The sequence below is a fragment of the Barbus barbus genome, assembly GCF_936440315.1.
Source record: "Barbus barbus genome assembly, chromosome: 25".
NCBI lineage: Eukaryota > Metazoa > Chordata > Actinopteri > Cypriniformes > Cyprinidae > Barbus > Barbus barbus.
This window is the reverse complement of record NC_136753.1, coordinates 28008384-28023388: the sequence shown is the minus strand read 5'-3', so window position 1 is coordinate 28023388 and position 15005 is coordinate 28008384. Positions and strand designations below refer to the sequence as shown.

The 15005-nt window shown below is 37.5% G+C and overlaps 3 protein-coding genes across 4 annotated transcripts in view; 2 read left to right on the top strand and 1 right to left on the bottom strand.

The window, feature by feature from the left end:
- Window positions 1–304: 304 nt before the first annotated feature.
- Window positions 305–3321, top strand: LOC306844850 (protein SYS1 homolog). 2 transcript variants are annotated; one of them, XM_079377262.1, is made up of 5 exons: window positions 305–459; window positions 926–1173; window positions 1261–1328; window positions 1414–2543; window positions 2686–3321. In XM_079377262.1, the coding sequence occupies exons 2-4, from the start codon at window positions 1012–1014 to the stop codon at window positions 1652–1654; spliced, it is 471 nt and encodes a 156-aa protein (XP_079233388.1). In that variant the 5' UTR covers window positions 305–459; window positions 926–1011; the 3' UTR covers window positions 1655–2543; window positions 2686–3321. The 2 variants fall into 2 exon arrangements, with proteins under 2 accessions (XP_079233388.1, XP_079233389.1); XM_079377263.1 differs by lacking the exon at window positions 2686–3321 and having other exon boundaries at window positions 1444–2159.
- A 373-nt stretch (window positions 3322–3694) lies between these two features.
- On the top strand, window positions 3695–6576 carry LOC306844936 (U1 small nuclear ribonucleoprotein C-like). Its single transcript, XM_079377385.1, has 6 exons — window positions 3695–3755; window positions 4290–4332; window positions 4436–4544; window positions 4966–5055; window positions 5881–5985; window positions 6084–6576. The coding sequence occupies exons 1-6, from the start codon at window positions 3748–3750 to the stop codon at window positions 6206–6208; spliced, it is 480 nt and encodes a 159-aa protein (XP_079233511.1). The 5' UTR covers window positions 3695–3747; the 3' UTR covers window positions 6209–6576.
- Window positions 6577–6736: 160 nt separating this feature from the next.
- Window positions 6737–15005, bottom strand: part of anks1ab (ankyrin repeat and sterile alpha motif domain containing 1Ab) — a 30332-nt gene continuing 22063 nt past the window's right edge. Inside the window, exon 13 of the mRNA XM_079376892.1 lies at window positions 6737–10928. Coding sequence (XP_079233018.1) covers window positions 10809–10928 — 120 coding nt within the window. The 3' untranslated portion in view covers window positions 6737–10808. The remainder of the gene's footprint in view (window positions 10929–15005) is intronic.

The window sequence follows — 15005 nt, the reverse complement described above, 5'->3', positions numbered from 1 at the left end:
TTAGCAAGGACTGGAAAACATCCAGATGGGAGATGTAGATGTGGACTGGAAGAAACTGTGAGCCGTGTAATAATGGAGTGTGTCGTTCATATAGCAGCAAGACGTCGCATGTTTTCAGAGTTATTTGAATGTGGAGTCACGAATGCTAGTATAAAATCTATTCTAAGAATAAAGGACTATAAGTCAGCGAAAGTTGTTATCGATTGACTGGACTTTACACAAGGATCTAAGTGTTCAGTGCAGTATCCAGATGACCTGAGGAAGGCAGCAATACGCCGGTGTTGCGTTTAGTCTGCCGCAAATTCTACAAGAAGAAGAAGAAGTGATGACGTCACGCTCTCAACAGCGGCCCCAAGTTTCACATCCGGTTGAAACTAATATTATTAGCCTTAAAATAAAGCGTTACCTATCCGTAATCTCAATCTGTCAGGATCACACTACGGATGTGTCTTACTCGGGGTTCGTGTTTTCACAGCATTATGATTCTAACAGACGGATGTCAACAAAGTCGCTGGTTAGCGATGTTTAGCTAGCGAATGCTAACAAATGTTCGCCGCGATATTTTACATTTAGATGTTTGTTTACTTGCATAAAATGAGCTCACGTTGGAATTGTTTTCAATTTCTTTGTATAATTGTAAAATACTTAAGAGAACACCTTACTATTCTTGACTTTAAAATGTGTAAATGCTAACTAGTGCGAATGTTGTCTAATAAAACTGAACAGCGGTAGTTTAGTCTTTGTTGGGATACGTTACTTGGCATATCTACGTTTTCGTGGTTATTAACAAACAATGGATATCTACCATGGTATTCTTAGAAGTACCATGGTACTTTGAGATATAACATGGTATTTACATGGCACTCCTGCTGGTGGACTGACAAACCAGTTGAAGCCTGCTCTGTTATTATTTTGTCATTGCCAGGCTGAGACTCAAGTCTTGGGGCTGCTGTTAATCTTCCCATCAAGCCGGTTTGGGGACGTGTATTTGTCCCCCTCATCTCCTGCGAGATGGGCAGTCATTTCCGCAGCTACGTCTGGGATCCGATCCTCATCATCTCCCAGATTATTCTCATGCAGTGCATCTACTACAGCTTCTTGGGTCTGTGGTTGGCTGGTGTTGATGGTTTGGTCCATACCAGTAGATCACTCGACCAGATATTCAGTTATGAGGTAACTGTCCAAATACGGTTCATTAAAATGAAGATGAATAAAATTGTCAACCCAGAGCTACAAATAACTAGTTTACTTTCTGTCAAGGTTATTGGCTTTTCAAAAACACAAGGTCGCTTGTCTATGATGGCGTTCATTCTGAATTCTCTCACATGGTAAGTTTAGATTAATGCCATCCTATTCCAAGCTTTTCTCTCACTTTTATCTGCCGTCATTCTTGGCTCTGTGTCTCTTTCTCAGCGCTCTTGGCCTGTGGTTTTTCATCCGAAGGGGAAAGCAGTGTCTGGACTTCACCGTGACGGTGCATTTCTTTCACATGATCGGCTGCTGGATCTATAACGCCCATCTCCCAGCCGCCCTGTCGTGGTGGTTGGTTAATGTGGCCTGTATGGCCCTCATGGCAGTCATCGGCGAGTACTTGTGCATGCGGACAGAGCTCAGAGCCATCCCTGTCAACACGGCACCCAAATCCAACCTATGAGGACTGTTTAGAGACAGATGTGCCAAAGCTGGTGTGTACGAGGTTGGGCATCGGCAGGACTGGCATGTTGACACATGCTGCTGTGGTTTTCTGGGATGATGAGCAGAAGTGATGTTTTGGTCACATCACTGTATTTAATCCGGATGACATTGAGATGGTCCATGTGAGTTTCATGCTGCATCGCATGATAATCCTGCGACTTCCCTCAATCAGCATCATGATGGCATTTGCATAATTTCAAAATTACTATTGTAATTATTCCTATTTAGGACCAACACTTAATCATTCATGGATGGCTACTGAAAATATGAAAGTGATGGTCTGTTTTAAAAGCACAGAAAGCATCATGTGTAAATCTTAAGTCTAAATAAAATGCTATGTATTTCTATGGAAAGAAATAAGATATTAAGCGGTTTTATCAAGTCATTCTTTTACTAATACCAATGGCAGAATTTCATTGACCTTAGATGTAGTTTATTAAATGAGTTTCAGTCAAAATGAAATCAAAACTGACCCTATTTGCTTTCTTGATTCATGTTCTTGTTGAGCATGTTATTCCATAAGACAGCGAAAAGTTACTGCCTACTAAGGTTTTTTTGTCATAGAATATCCTATTTCTCTCAGATATCTCACATTAAGGAAGTAAAATGGGTTGCTAATAATGTGTCATGTTTACTCTAATGCAGTGCTTCCCAAACCTGTCCTGGAAGACCCCCTAGCCTGCACATTTTTTATGTCTCCCTAATCAGACACACCCAATTTAGTTCTTGCAGTCTCTACTAACGAGCTGATGAGTGGAATCAGGTGTGTTAGATAAGGGAGACATACAAAAAGTGCAGGGCAGGGGGGCCTCCAGGACAGGTTTGGGAAGCACTGCTCTAATGCATTGGTCTCAAACTCAATTCCTGGAGGGCCGCAGCTCTGCACAGTTTAGCTCCAACCCTAATCAAACACATCTGATCCAGCTAATCAGGGTCTTCAGGATTACTAGAAACTTCCAAGCAGGTGTGATTTGGAGCTAAACTGTGCAGAGCTGCGGCCCTCCAGGAATTGAGTTTGAGATGCTCTAATGTATTTTGCATTCAATTTTGACCCACATGCCTGTCAGATACGATCAGTATTTCTTTCAAGATTAGTTTGCAATGAATATTTGAGTGATATATGAACCTTAAACCTTTTGTGAAGGTATGATGTAAATAAAATCAACTAGATTCTGCAATCAGAAACTGCAAAAAAAATTATCTCAGTTTGTCAGAACAGAAGTGTGAATTTTGGCTTCTTAAAAAGTGTATTCTTTCTGTTAAACCTGCAACATCCTGTTTCTCAAACACTCAGACCGCATAATACTGACTACTAAAAATATTGTAGAAAGGCTTAATGTTAACTGTCATGCTTCAGGCTCAAAATATAGGAGAGTAAAACTGCAAGCGATGTTGCAGCCTGTTTTACATTGTGCTGTATTGCAGGCACCTTATCAGTGGTTTTGCTTTTGGTGGGACTTAGTGGCTTTGAATGACCGAACGACATGAAACATTAAAGCTGAGCTGTTTAAAACTGCAAAGTTAAACGTCTCATGGCAGCTGCATGGTTTCTCATGTGTTGTGGCATAAAGCATTGCTTGAAGATGTTATTTTCTCAAATGATGTCAGAATAAAACTATATTCTGCAAAGTGGCTTTTTGTTTAAATAACTATTAGCTCAAAAGGTAGTACTAATATTGAAGGCTTTTAGGACCAAAGTGAATGAATATAATTTTCATTATTGTTATAAACAAATATTAATAATATTAAGGTCAGAGCTCTTTATTGTCATTGTATAGGTATAAGAATATTTTATACTCCAGGAGGTATTCAATTTAAATATGTTAGAGGAAATGTGCTTAACTGTCAACATAATAAATGAAAACACAAATGTATTTAGATTTTGGGGTGAAATGTGACCACATGCATGCAGTGGTAAACGGAGACAGGATCCCTCCCAAACACGGGGTGGCGTCAGTGCGTGCGCGTGCTCGCTCCAAACCCAAACAAAGACGTAAAAGGATTCTCAATCTACTTCCGGTGGTTTTCGCCCCGCGCTGTTCCGCCGTGAAGATGCCGAAGTGAGTCTCTCTTTATGTTTATTTTATACAATTATACGATATGTACGAAACAGACCAACACGCTTTAGTCGCGAAAGGTTCATTAATACATCTCTTATACCTTTAGGCATTTTAGAAAACAACATTGCAAATACAACCGCGTTTCTCAGACAAGTGCTAGTAGCGCTTCAAGCTAATCCAGCATTTAAATGAGCTAAAAAGCATTTTCAATTGAGTGTATATTGTTATTTATATGCAGCTTACCGCTTTAAATGCCTTTTTTTTGCTGCAGGAATGAGTTTTTAAAAGTACAAATTTAGAACACGAACAAAAGAGTATCATGTAAATACAGTTGTACTTGAATTCAACGCCATGGTCGTATTATGCTATTTTATATATGCTCCTAATTACTTCAAGAAAACTATAGTACAAAATCATGGTGCTTTGTTAGGGTTTTTGTAAGTGACAGTACTTTACTATGGTATTATCATCAGTACTGTACTGTAGCACCTGTGGTATTTTTATGCATGGGTGGGTTGTTTTTGTCTCTTTCAGGTTTTATTGTGATTATTGTGACACATACCTGACACACGATTCGGTAAGATTACCACCTTTTCTAGAATCTAATGGTAATCTGACCTGTTTAACATGACATTATTATCTGTGGAAATGTTCATTGTTTGTATGTTTAATCTCTGTAGCCATCAGTCAGAAAGACACACTGCAGCGGACGAAAACATAAAGAAAATGTGAAAGACTACTATCAGAAATGGATGGAGGAGCAGGCTCAGAATCTCATCGACAAAACAAGTGAGTGAACAACATGCTCTTCCATGTTAAGACCTTAAGTCTGATCTATATGAATTATCTGTTTCTGCCACAAAAAGGTAATTGTGACGTTTTCTTCACAATTCTGATATAGTCAGACTTGCAAGATATACTAAGAGTTCTGACTTCTCTTACAATCTGAACTGTTAAAATTGAGATGTGAACTTTTTGAATTCTGAGTATCTCTTGCAGTTCTGACCTTTATATTAGATTTGCATGGGGGAAAAGTCAGAAATATGAAGAAAGTCACAATTGCCTTTTTAATTTTATTTATTTTGTGGCAGAAATGAGGTTCCATAGATCTATGCATTAAATACATATTGGATACAAATTGTCTTGACTCATTTCTTGATCTTTTAAAAGATGAGTGTTCCTGTCTAAAAGTCATTTTTGTGCGTTTCAGCGGCCGCTTTCCAGCAGGGTAAAATTCCACCCACCCCGTTCCCAGGAGCCCCTCCACCTGGTGGATCTCTGCTACCGCATCCAAATATTAGTACGTTTCACAGTTCTGAAATGTTCGCTTCCTTTCATGGCAGCTACAAAGCATATCAACGAGTTCTGAGTGAACTTTATGCTTATTTATGGCGAGACTACAGGCAAAAGCATTGTTTTTTTTATGCACTGGTCTTTTGAGATTGAGCTATTTTGCTTCCATAACATGTCGTCATTGAGACTAGTGGAAAGAAATCTTCCAAAATACACAGTAATTTTTTTCTATTTTTGCCTGTAGATTTCAATTAAAGGCTGTTTTCTCAAAATGCATTTATATCTCCACTTCAACAGCACTTGCATAAACTTTACAAATTTATTCACATCTATATTAAGTTTTTTTTTTTTAACTGAGGGGTTCATTCATATATCATTCACCTGATTTATATAGCATTTATTCCTGAAAACATGCTGATTTTTCTGTCCTTTGACAGTATTTTCAGATTTTTGTGGTAATAAAAATATCTGAACAAAATGAAACAAGAATTTTGAACCTGACTTCATTTGGTGTTCAGATTTCTCGATCTTCACATGAATGAAAATTGATGTATATTTAATTAAGCAATGCTTTACTTGCATATTTAGACAAGTTTCTGAATGTACTGACATTAATCAGTTTGGTGAAATCTATTCCATTTTTTCCCCCGTTCTCCTGCAGTGTCTTGCCTCAATGTTAACTCAAATTCAGAAATTTTGTGAATGCCACATAAAATTGTATTTAAGTATTGCCATTATATCGGTCAGTCATTGAGAAACCAATAAATTGAGATTCTGTTTTAATGATTTGATTAAATTATTTTATTATTAATTATTATGTTTTTTCTTGCAGGTGGACCTCCGAGACCGGGCATGTTACCAGCTCCACCCATGGGTGGTCCTCCTATGATCCCCATGATGGGTCCCCCTCCTCATGGCATGATGCCTGGAGGACCAGGTAAGGCTGTTTATCTGGGAATATAACTAAGTTAATGTGAGGGATTTTTATTAATGGCAATCTAAATATTCTGTCACATTCATCTGGCTCTCTCTCAGGTCCAGGTATGCGGCCACCAATGGGCGGACCTATGCAAATGATGCCCGGGCCACACATGATGCGACCTCCCGCTCGGCCAATGATGCCGGTCGTTAGACCCGGTATGGTGCGACCTGATCGATAAAGCTTCAGTGCCATGTTTATTATCGCGATATCCACAGAAGACTCGGCCAAATATCTACACTGGTTTTACAGTCGATCTAAGAGTTTTATTGTCCATTTGCGTTTTATGACTAATGTCTGCAGTTCAGAAAACGTTGGTTCGCTCGAGTGACTCGGATCACCACAAATTCTTGTAAAATCGAATGAACCTTCCATTGGCTTTCATTTCATATTTATGACAGACCAGAGAGTGTTGCGTAATGGGTTTGTGTATGATGTGCATTTATTAGCTTGATGGATGTTTTGGTTATTTACTGTTAGGATGATTTTCAGCTTTTTGTTTTTCATGTATTTTGAGAAAAAATAAAATTAAAAAATGTGAAAATCTGTTATGTTTTGATTTGGTCTGTTTGTCTAACATTTAAATAGAAACACAGTAAAATGCATCTTGATTAATCAAAGCAATAACAAAGCCAGCTGCTGGTGTAATTCACAGAATATGCTAAAATAGAATTAAATCGAATGCAATTCAAACACAAGACAAGAACATAGAGCAAAAAGTCTATTGAATTTATTAGTTCAATGGCATTGAGATAGTATAATGATTGTTCCTTAAGTAAATGGAATGAACATACAGAATAGTATGAACATTCAGGACAAAAAGTACATTTGTTAGACATCTTTTAATCGTAGTTACTTTACCTTCTACATAGGCCAACAGTGGTATTTTATCTTGTGTTGTCAAGTGCAAGCATTCTGCCCTGATCCTGGTAGGTTTCTGACATCCTCATACTCTTCCCAACCAGGAAAAAAAGAGGATACTAACATAATTGGTGTTAAATCGTTTGTCAATATTTGCTCAATTTATGTGAAGTTCAAAGGAAATTCAAGTGAATTCAAAGAGGAAGAGAGGGACAAGTGTTGCCTGAGGGGTTTGCATTTTTCTCCTTTTTTCCTCATTTTCTGTAAATCATTCTGTTCTAATCACTGCAGCATATGTGCCCATTTTCTTTCCATTAAGTCAAAGAACCTGCCAACTATAAAAACTTAAACACTCGTTGTGATGCTAGACAGCTAGGCTTTGTGATGGGTGGCCATAAAGTGACATTAAATTCAGCTCTTTGTTTTCAAATGGCAAATCAATAGCCTAAATATGCTACATCTTTGCTATTTCACAGTAAGATCATTGCATCAACCACTGATTTGATTTCAATTTAGCTGGATTCTTCACATACAGGTCAAATATTTTTGCTGATTTACATGAAAGTGCTTCATCTCATCCGTAACTTTTCCATCTCAGGTCCACAAAAAAATTTGTTTTAAATGCCACAAATCTTCAACAAGCAGTTCTTCAATGTACACCGAGTCCAAAAAGATCAAAACTCTTGTTTTGCATTATTTTTTAGATATAATCTGCTAATGTCGCTCACAAAGTCCTTCGTATGAAAATAAACCACAGTTTAAGAGGAAACATTGAACACTAAAATGTTCACACAGTGCTCAGGAAAGAGAAGTCCAGTTTTCCAGAGATTACTCAAAGTTTTGCTTGCTTTTTAAAGATATAAATGAGTGAATCTCATGAAAAACTTGAGAAATGTTCGCCTTTCACCCCAAAACAAAATAAGCAAATAAAACCTATTTTTAGGACCAATGCTTTGACATATGACAATTAAGCAAATTACACATCAAAAGTCTTATTACCATATCGAGAAAATTAGTACGTTTGTTATACATCTTAGTTGTACTGCATTTAATTTACACAGATTTTAATACAATAATTATTGTGCAAAAATGTGTCTAGATCTTAATAGTCCTGAAAAAAGGCTTTATGCAAATTGTTTTCTTTTGATTTTGGGGTGAAACGTGACATTGCTTCGTGAGATTCAGTCAGATTGAATATGCCGAGTCGTATTTTAATGTTTGATGTGTTACGTCCGTTTCCACATCACCAGAAAATCAGTTTATCTGAGTAATGTCCATATTCAAGTTTATTTTTGCAGTAGGAGCAACTTTGGACAGTCCGTTTGGTACTGCAGTTAAGTGCTAATTTTGTATTTCTCTTTCTCTCTCGCATACTCACTCAATTTCTTCCTCATTTGGACTCACACAAAGTTTCACCTGAGTCCCCTTCAATTCACACCTTGGTGTCCGGAAACTTGAAAGGTGGAGTCAGCTACACAAGGAAAAATATATTGGAATTCAGAAATGGGAATGCTCTTAAATCCCAATCAAGTTGTCAGAGCCCAGACAGGACTGCTAATTAAATCTGATATATTAAAAATGTGATAGCATTTCAAAAAAAGTGTCAAAAATACACAAAGCTCACATTACAGGATGTGATGGCAAGTGAAATGGATCTTGAGTTAGCCTCTTTGGCAATTTTGTGTTAGGAAATGAGACAAAACAATGGCAAACGATGGTTGTAAATGAGTGAGGATGATTGTGATGTCTGGAAGTTGAGGATGTGCAACACAGTCACAAAGAAATCACCACAACTTTAACAGATTACTCCATAAAACCGGACATGAGAGACAAACAGTGCAGCTCAAAAGTGAGTAACAGCCAGTTTCAAACTAAAGCGAACAGTCTTTTCCACACAACAAAAAACAGCCACGTTCACACTGCAATGTTTTGGAAACAGGACAGCAAATAAATGAGAAATTAATCACCTGAATTATCATTCTGTACGTGTACGCGTCTTTCATAAATCCAAAATGGCTGACAGCGACTGTTGTGAAGTTTCACTATAGCGACAGCGGTTTTTAGCCACAAACACTGACCCCAGTCATTTTTGACTTAAGAGATTTTAGCAACCAGATTTTCCAGCACCTCATGAACCCGTCAGTGACCGCGAGAATGACTTCACTGCGTTAACAACGGTTCGTAACATAATTTTGTATGAGTTTCTTTTTTTCTGTTGATCTTAATACATATTTTGAAGAATATTGGTAACCGAATCATTGGTAACCAACAGTTGACGTTAGCCATTGACTTTTTTCATACTATGGAAATCGCTGGCTTCTAGCAACTTGTCTGGTTTCCAACATTCTTCATAATATCTTCTTTTATGTCCGACAGAAGAAAGAAACTCATACTGGTTTGGAACAACTTAAGGGTGAGAAAATGATGAAAGAATTTGAATTTTCACTGTACTTTTAAATATTCCTTGCATTAATTTGATGTTAAACTTCTTTAAATAAAGCAACTGTGAGTGGGGATATCTATTTAACCGCAGTGTGAACATGGCACATGAAACAAGACAAAACATAAACCGTTAAGATAGCAGATTTCTAACATCTAATACACTAAAATAACTTTTTGTGTGTGTGTGTGTGTGTGTGAGAATCAAAGTGGTGCAAACTTTCAATGGTTTTCCAAACGTTCAGTACATGTCACAATATGCATAAGGTTGTTTGGAGCTTCTTCTTTTTCTCTAGCCTTAGTGCTTTTTCTTTTCTTGGCTTCATTATCTTTTCTCTAAAGATAATTGTCACCGTGGGAATTCTTTTGCAATTCAAAATAGTAGCATTTACTATTATTATGTCTACGAAAATATTCCGTCTCATTTTTCTGCAAATGACTTTGTAGTGGAAATCTCAGAGGAACTAATATTACAGAACAAATCATCAATCACAAAATGAACATAGAGGTTATAAACACACTTATTATGTGATGTAAAGTTACAAATATAGAACTTTACGAAACAAAATGTATTCCCTTATTAGATAAAAAGTCAATTAAATTCCAACAAGAAAACAGAATAGGAATGTTGTCTTGGTTATTCCACTTTCTTGGGGCTGTATTCTACTCTTCCCAGTAAAACTGTATTGCATTTCAAATCCCAACCTCTAAACGCTCTAAACAGGCATAGTCTTTCTTCCGAGGGCCTCAGAGCTGCAGATGCCTGGTAAGACAAAAGGAAGCACTGGATGTGAATCGAGACTACAGACCCAACTCTTTTGAAAAACTGAAGAACTGCTGGGGTGGGGGGGAATGTGGGTCCAACTACGGGGGGGAAAAAAGTGATCTAGTGCTACAGGGTTCGAGGAGCGCTGATGGGAAACTGCGTTATGTTGCATTCATGACCGTGAATGTACGTAAACTTGAAAAACAGTACTAGTATTGCTGTTGCAGTCAGAGAGTTCGTGGATCCACTAATTTTGAATTAAGTTCTGCCAACGTGTCCGTCCGGATGAGGAGATGTAGAAATGCTACAAGTGTCCGAGTGCTACTCGTCGCATCAAGTTTGGAGGTTTTGTGATAGAGAACCCTTTAATACGAGGGACCGAACCGTAAACATTCAGCGTAATGTATAAAATAGGGAAGCTTTCAAGAGGCGATTTCAGATATTAACAGAAGAGTTTGAGGAGGCTGGTTAAACGGCAAATCCAAGGATTCCAGAAAGCGCTCATCGGTCAAGACGACAAAAAAAGGAAGGTGGAGGCGTATGGCTCTCCGAGAGGGCAATGCAGGCAAGGGCCAGGGTTGGGACTGGAGTGGGAAGTAGTCTTGCCCTGAGGAAGGCTACAAATCACAGTGAGAAGGCACGGGGCACTCGAGTTTATGGGACGTGGGGTTGAAATGGGGCAGCAGGCAGGATTGGACAAGGGCCGTGCCCTGCTTCAAAATATGGTGGTCTCATACTTGGTGCTACTCGAAGGCCTGGAGGATTCCCGTGGTTCGAAGAGCCAACTGGTGCTGCCCAGGGACTGCAGGTCCGTTTCCGGCTCCAGAGGGTCGATCTGCCGGAGAAGTAGGAGCGAGGAGTGAGACTGCAGGAGTCAATGGCAGCCAACGGAAACCCACATTTCACAAAAGTGAGGCGATAGCCATTGAGGATGAACACCATGTAGGAGAAATCACCGTAGATATAGACAACAACACTGATATCTGGACCTGATGCTGGTTTGAGTGTTTATACGCAAACAGATGCTCATTCTAGCTGCTAGTTAACAGACAAATGTTCTTGCAAATGGATTCTTAAATTCAATTTGCACACAATCTCCATCTTAAAATCGTTAGTGTAGTGTCTTTTAAGAAGGTCGCCTGATACTGTCATTTCAAGTTGTTTTCAAAAAAGTGAAGATTTTGAGTTTGATAAAAAGTATAAATGTAATATAGCTGTCTCCAATGTTGCTGACGCAACATTTTAAGTATTGCTTAAAATGCAATACTTTGTTTTTGAAAAGTCCTCTCAATGACATTGTTAGGCGACACAAACTTTACTTTCTAATAATTTTAAAGACATTGCTCCAGGCATGATAAACCCAATTGAAAAATTGTGTAGCGATCTGTGAAGTACATCTATAACTGAATAAATCTTGTGAAACCATGTCTGGGTCACATTTCACCCTAAAATCCCTTCAGAAATTACATTTTGCATACATTAAAAATGAGCCTATGTTTAGAACCATTAAAATTTTGCACTCTGACATTATTTTCAAGACAATTATGCACCATAATAATGCATATGGATGTTTTATTTTTTACTGTGTTATTGTAAGGATTAAGCAATATTAAATTCACTACAATAAAGTATAAATACTAAAATGAAAAAAAAAAAATAAAAAAAAATAAATAATATAACAATTTAAATAATATATTGCCTACCTGTATCTATCATTGTGTGTGTGTGTGTGTGTGTGTGTGTGTGTGTGAGATTGTATGTGCATACACACACATTGTAATAGGCCAAATATATTGCCCTTTTTCAATTCTTAATTGTCATCAAAATCACAATGCAAAACAACTGAATACAATCATTTAATAATTATTATCAGTATGCAAAATATAATTTCTTATTTCCTTTTGACTCTCGAGTGAAATATCACCTGGACAGCTATATTCTTGACAGGTTTTGTGAGATTCTCGTAAACAAACCTTACTCTGTTGACATATTTAGAACATCCTCAGGCCAAAACAAGAATTTGCCAATGACACATTCTGTACATGATTGCAACCTTTAAATCCTCTTGAACTTAAACGATTTTACTTATACCACATTTTAAAGTTGTGACCTGTTGCTAGTGTCAACCAAAAATGTACATGGGGAGGAAAAAATAGGTGGATAACAGTGAAAACTGGAAACATAACAGGAAAATTAGTAAAGTGAATAAGTGGCAGGGAAGAGAAAGCCAGAGACGTAGAAGGAAGAAGAGTGCTAGAAAATGTGAGGAAAAGAGAGAGAGAGAAAGAGAGAGCAGAACCTGAACTCCAGGGCTGATAGAGGGCAGCGGGAGGTAGGAGGGGCGGTGGGCAGAGCACGTGTGACAGTAACAGCAGCAGCATTCAAGCACAGGTGCACCCTGGGAAGGAGGACCGGGTAGAAGCACAGAGACAGATTACAGCCTTACGGCAACAAAATAAAGTAATATAAGACATGAAAAATATAACGGAACTGGAGGTGACACCTCTCGACACAATTAAACCTGTTCCATGTGGGTCATTTCTACAACGCAGTACATTTTACCATCCCATCATATACAGGTACAGCTCAAAACATTAGAATATAGTGACAAAGTTCATTTTTTTTTGTAACTTATTTCAAAAAGTGAAACTTTCATTTATTCCAGATTCATTACATTAAAACATTTCAAAGTTTTTTTTGTTTTAATTTTGAAGTCAAAAATCCAGTATCTCAAAATATTAGAATATTTCCTAAGATCAATCAAAAAAAGGATTTGCAAAACAGAAAAGTTCAAGTTTTTTTTAAAGTATGTTCATTTATGCACTCAATACTTGGCCGGGGCTCCTTTAGCACAAATTCCAGCATCAGTGAGGAATGGCATGGAAGCGATCAGCCTGTGGCTCTACTGAGGCACTATTGAGTTTTCAGCTCCTCTGTATTGTTGGATCGACTGTTTCTCATCTTTCTCTTGAAAATATACCATAGAATCCATATGGGCTTCAGGTCAGGCATGTTGGCTGGCCAATCAAGCACAGTAATATCATGGTCAGCAAAGCACTTGGAAGTGGTTTTGGCACTGTGGGCAGGTGCTTAAGTCCTGCTGGTAAAGGAAATCAGCATCTCCATAAAGCTTGTCACCAGATAGAAGCATAAAGTGCTCTAATATCTCATGGTAGACAGCTGTCTTTGGACTTGATAAAACACAATGGACCAACACCAGCAGACATTACGCCACCCAACTCATCACTGACTTCGTAAACTTCACACTGGACTTCGAGCAGCTTGGATTCTGTGTCTCTCCAGTCTTCTTCCAGACTCCAGACCTTGATTTCCAAATAAAATGTAAAATTTACTTTTATCTGAAAAGAGGACTTTGGACCACTGAGAAACAGTCCACTTATTTTTCTCCTTAGCCCAGGTAAGATGCTTCTGACGATGTTTCTGGTTCAGAAGTGGCTTGGTAGCCCTTTTCCTGAAGACGTCTGAGCGTGGTGATTCTGGTGATTCTTGATGCACTGACTCCAGCTTCAGTCCACTCCTTGTGAAGCTCTCCCGAGTGTTTGAATCAGCTTTGCTTGACAGTATTCTCAAGCTTGCGGTCATCCCTGTTGCTTGTGCACCTTTTCCTACCCAATTTCTTCCTTCCAGTCAACTTTGTATCATATCATTTAAAAATGCTTTGATACAGCACTCTCTAAACAGCCTCCCCCTTTCAGTAATGACCCTCTGTGACTTACCCTATTTGTGGACGGTGTCAATGATTGTTTTCTGGACCATTGCCAAGTCAGCAGTCTTCCCCATTATTGTGGTTTCAAAGAACAAGAGATACCCAGAATTTTTACTGTAGGGATGGTCATTTAATGAAACTCAAATGTAAATATTCTAATATTTTGAGATACTGGATTTTTGACTTTCATGAGCTATAAGCTCTAATCATCAAAATTAAAAAAAAATTTTTTAATGTTTTACTTTACATGTAATGAACCTAGAATATATGAAAGTTTAACTTTTTGAAATAAGTTACAAAAAAGATAACTTTTTCACGATATTCTAATTTTTTGAGATGCACCCGTATGTCTAAATAAAATACTAAAACACTTATAGAGACGGAAATCACATGGTCTTTTATCTTTTAGTTCAATAAGGTGAATTTTAAATGGTTTCACTACCTTGGTTTTAGCTGATGTTTTTCATCCTGCACTTATAACATAAAAAAAAAACCCCATTCTTCATTTCTTTTCCCTTTTCTAATCAATGTTTTCTTGGGAATAAAATTAGTGTTTGTTGATTTTTTTTATATTTGCTGTGTCTCACTCTAAAACATTCAATCCAGTTTGAAGATATCATACTAATCCAGATATCATACTAATTTCTCAATTACAGAAATTAGTATGATATCAACATTTCAAAATGTCTAAATAATATCGGAACTTTTTAATCTCAAAATTAACTTAAAATGTAACAAAATGAATCTTTCCCTCTTGTTGACACTGTAATATAAGCTAACTATCAGTCCCTTGATCAACAACGGATAACTTTTAGCTCTTAATTTCCTTCATGTTTATTGCCTTGCAGTTCTGCAAATAATCTAATCATATTTAAGAAAGCCTGTGCTTGACCAAAACATATCTTTGAATATCTGCTATATCCTTTTATAGAAGCCTTAAAGTTCAGAAGGTACTGCAGAATAGAAATGACCCAAGGATTCAGCTTGTTGAAACAAATTAACACAAAAATTTAGATTCCACACTGAACCGGGCACTAATATGAATGAAGCGTGTGCTCTGATTACATTGTGTCAAAAATTACTCAAAATACCCAAATGTAATATAGACGTTTGTTAGAGTAGATGTCATATTTAAACTGACATAAATGCAAAGGAAGCTGTGTAACTGAGAACATAAACTCCAGA

Coding starts and splice junctions, on each gene's coding strand:
- LOC306844850 (XM_079377262.1), top strand. CDS start 1,012: ATGGGCAGTCATTTCCGCAGCTACGTCTGGGATCCGATCCTCATCATC. Junction 1,174..1,260: donor ACCAGATATTCAGTTATGAG/GTAACTGTCCAA, acceptor CTTTCTGTCAAG/GTTATTGGCTTTTCAAAAAC. Junction 1,329..1,413: donor ATTCTGAATTCTCTCACATG/GTAAGTTTAGAT, acceptor TCTCTTTCTCAG/CGCTCTTGGCCTGTGGTTTT.
- LOC306844936 (XM_079377385.1), top strand. Junction 4,545..4,965: donor GAATCTCATCGACAAAACAA/GTGAGTGAACAA, acceptor TGTGCGTTTCAG/CGGCCGCTTTCCAGCAGGGT. Junction 5,056..5,880: donor GCTACCGCATCCAAATATTA/GTACGTTTCACA, acceptor TTTTTCTTGCAG/GTGGACCTCCGAGACCGGGC.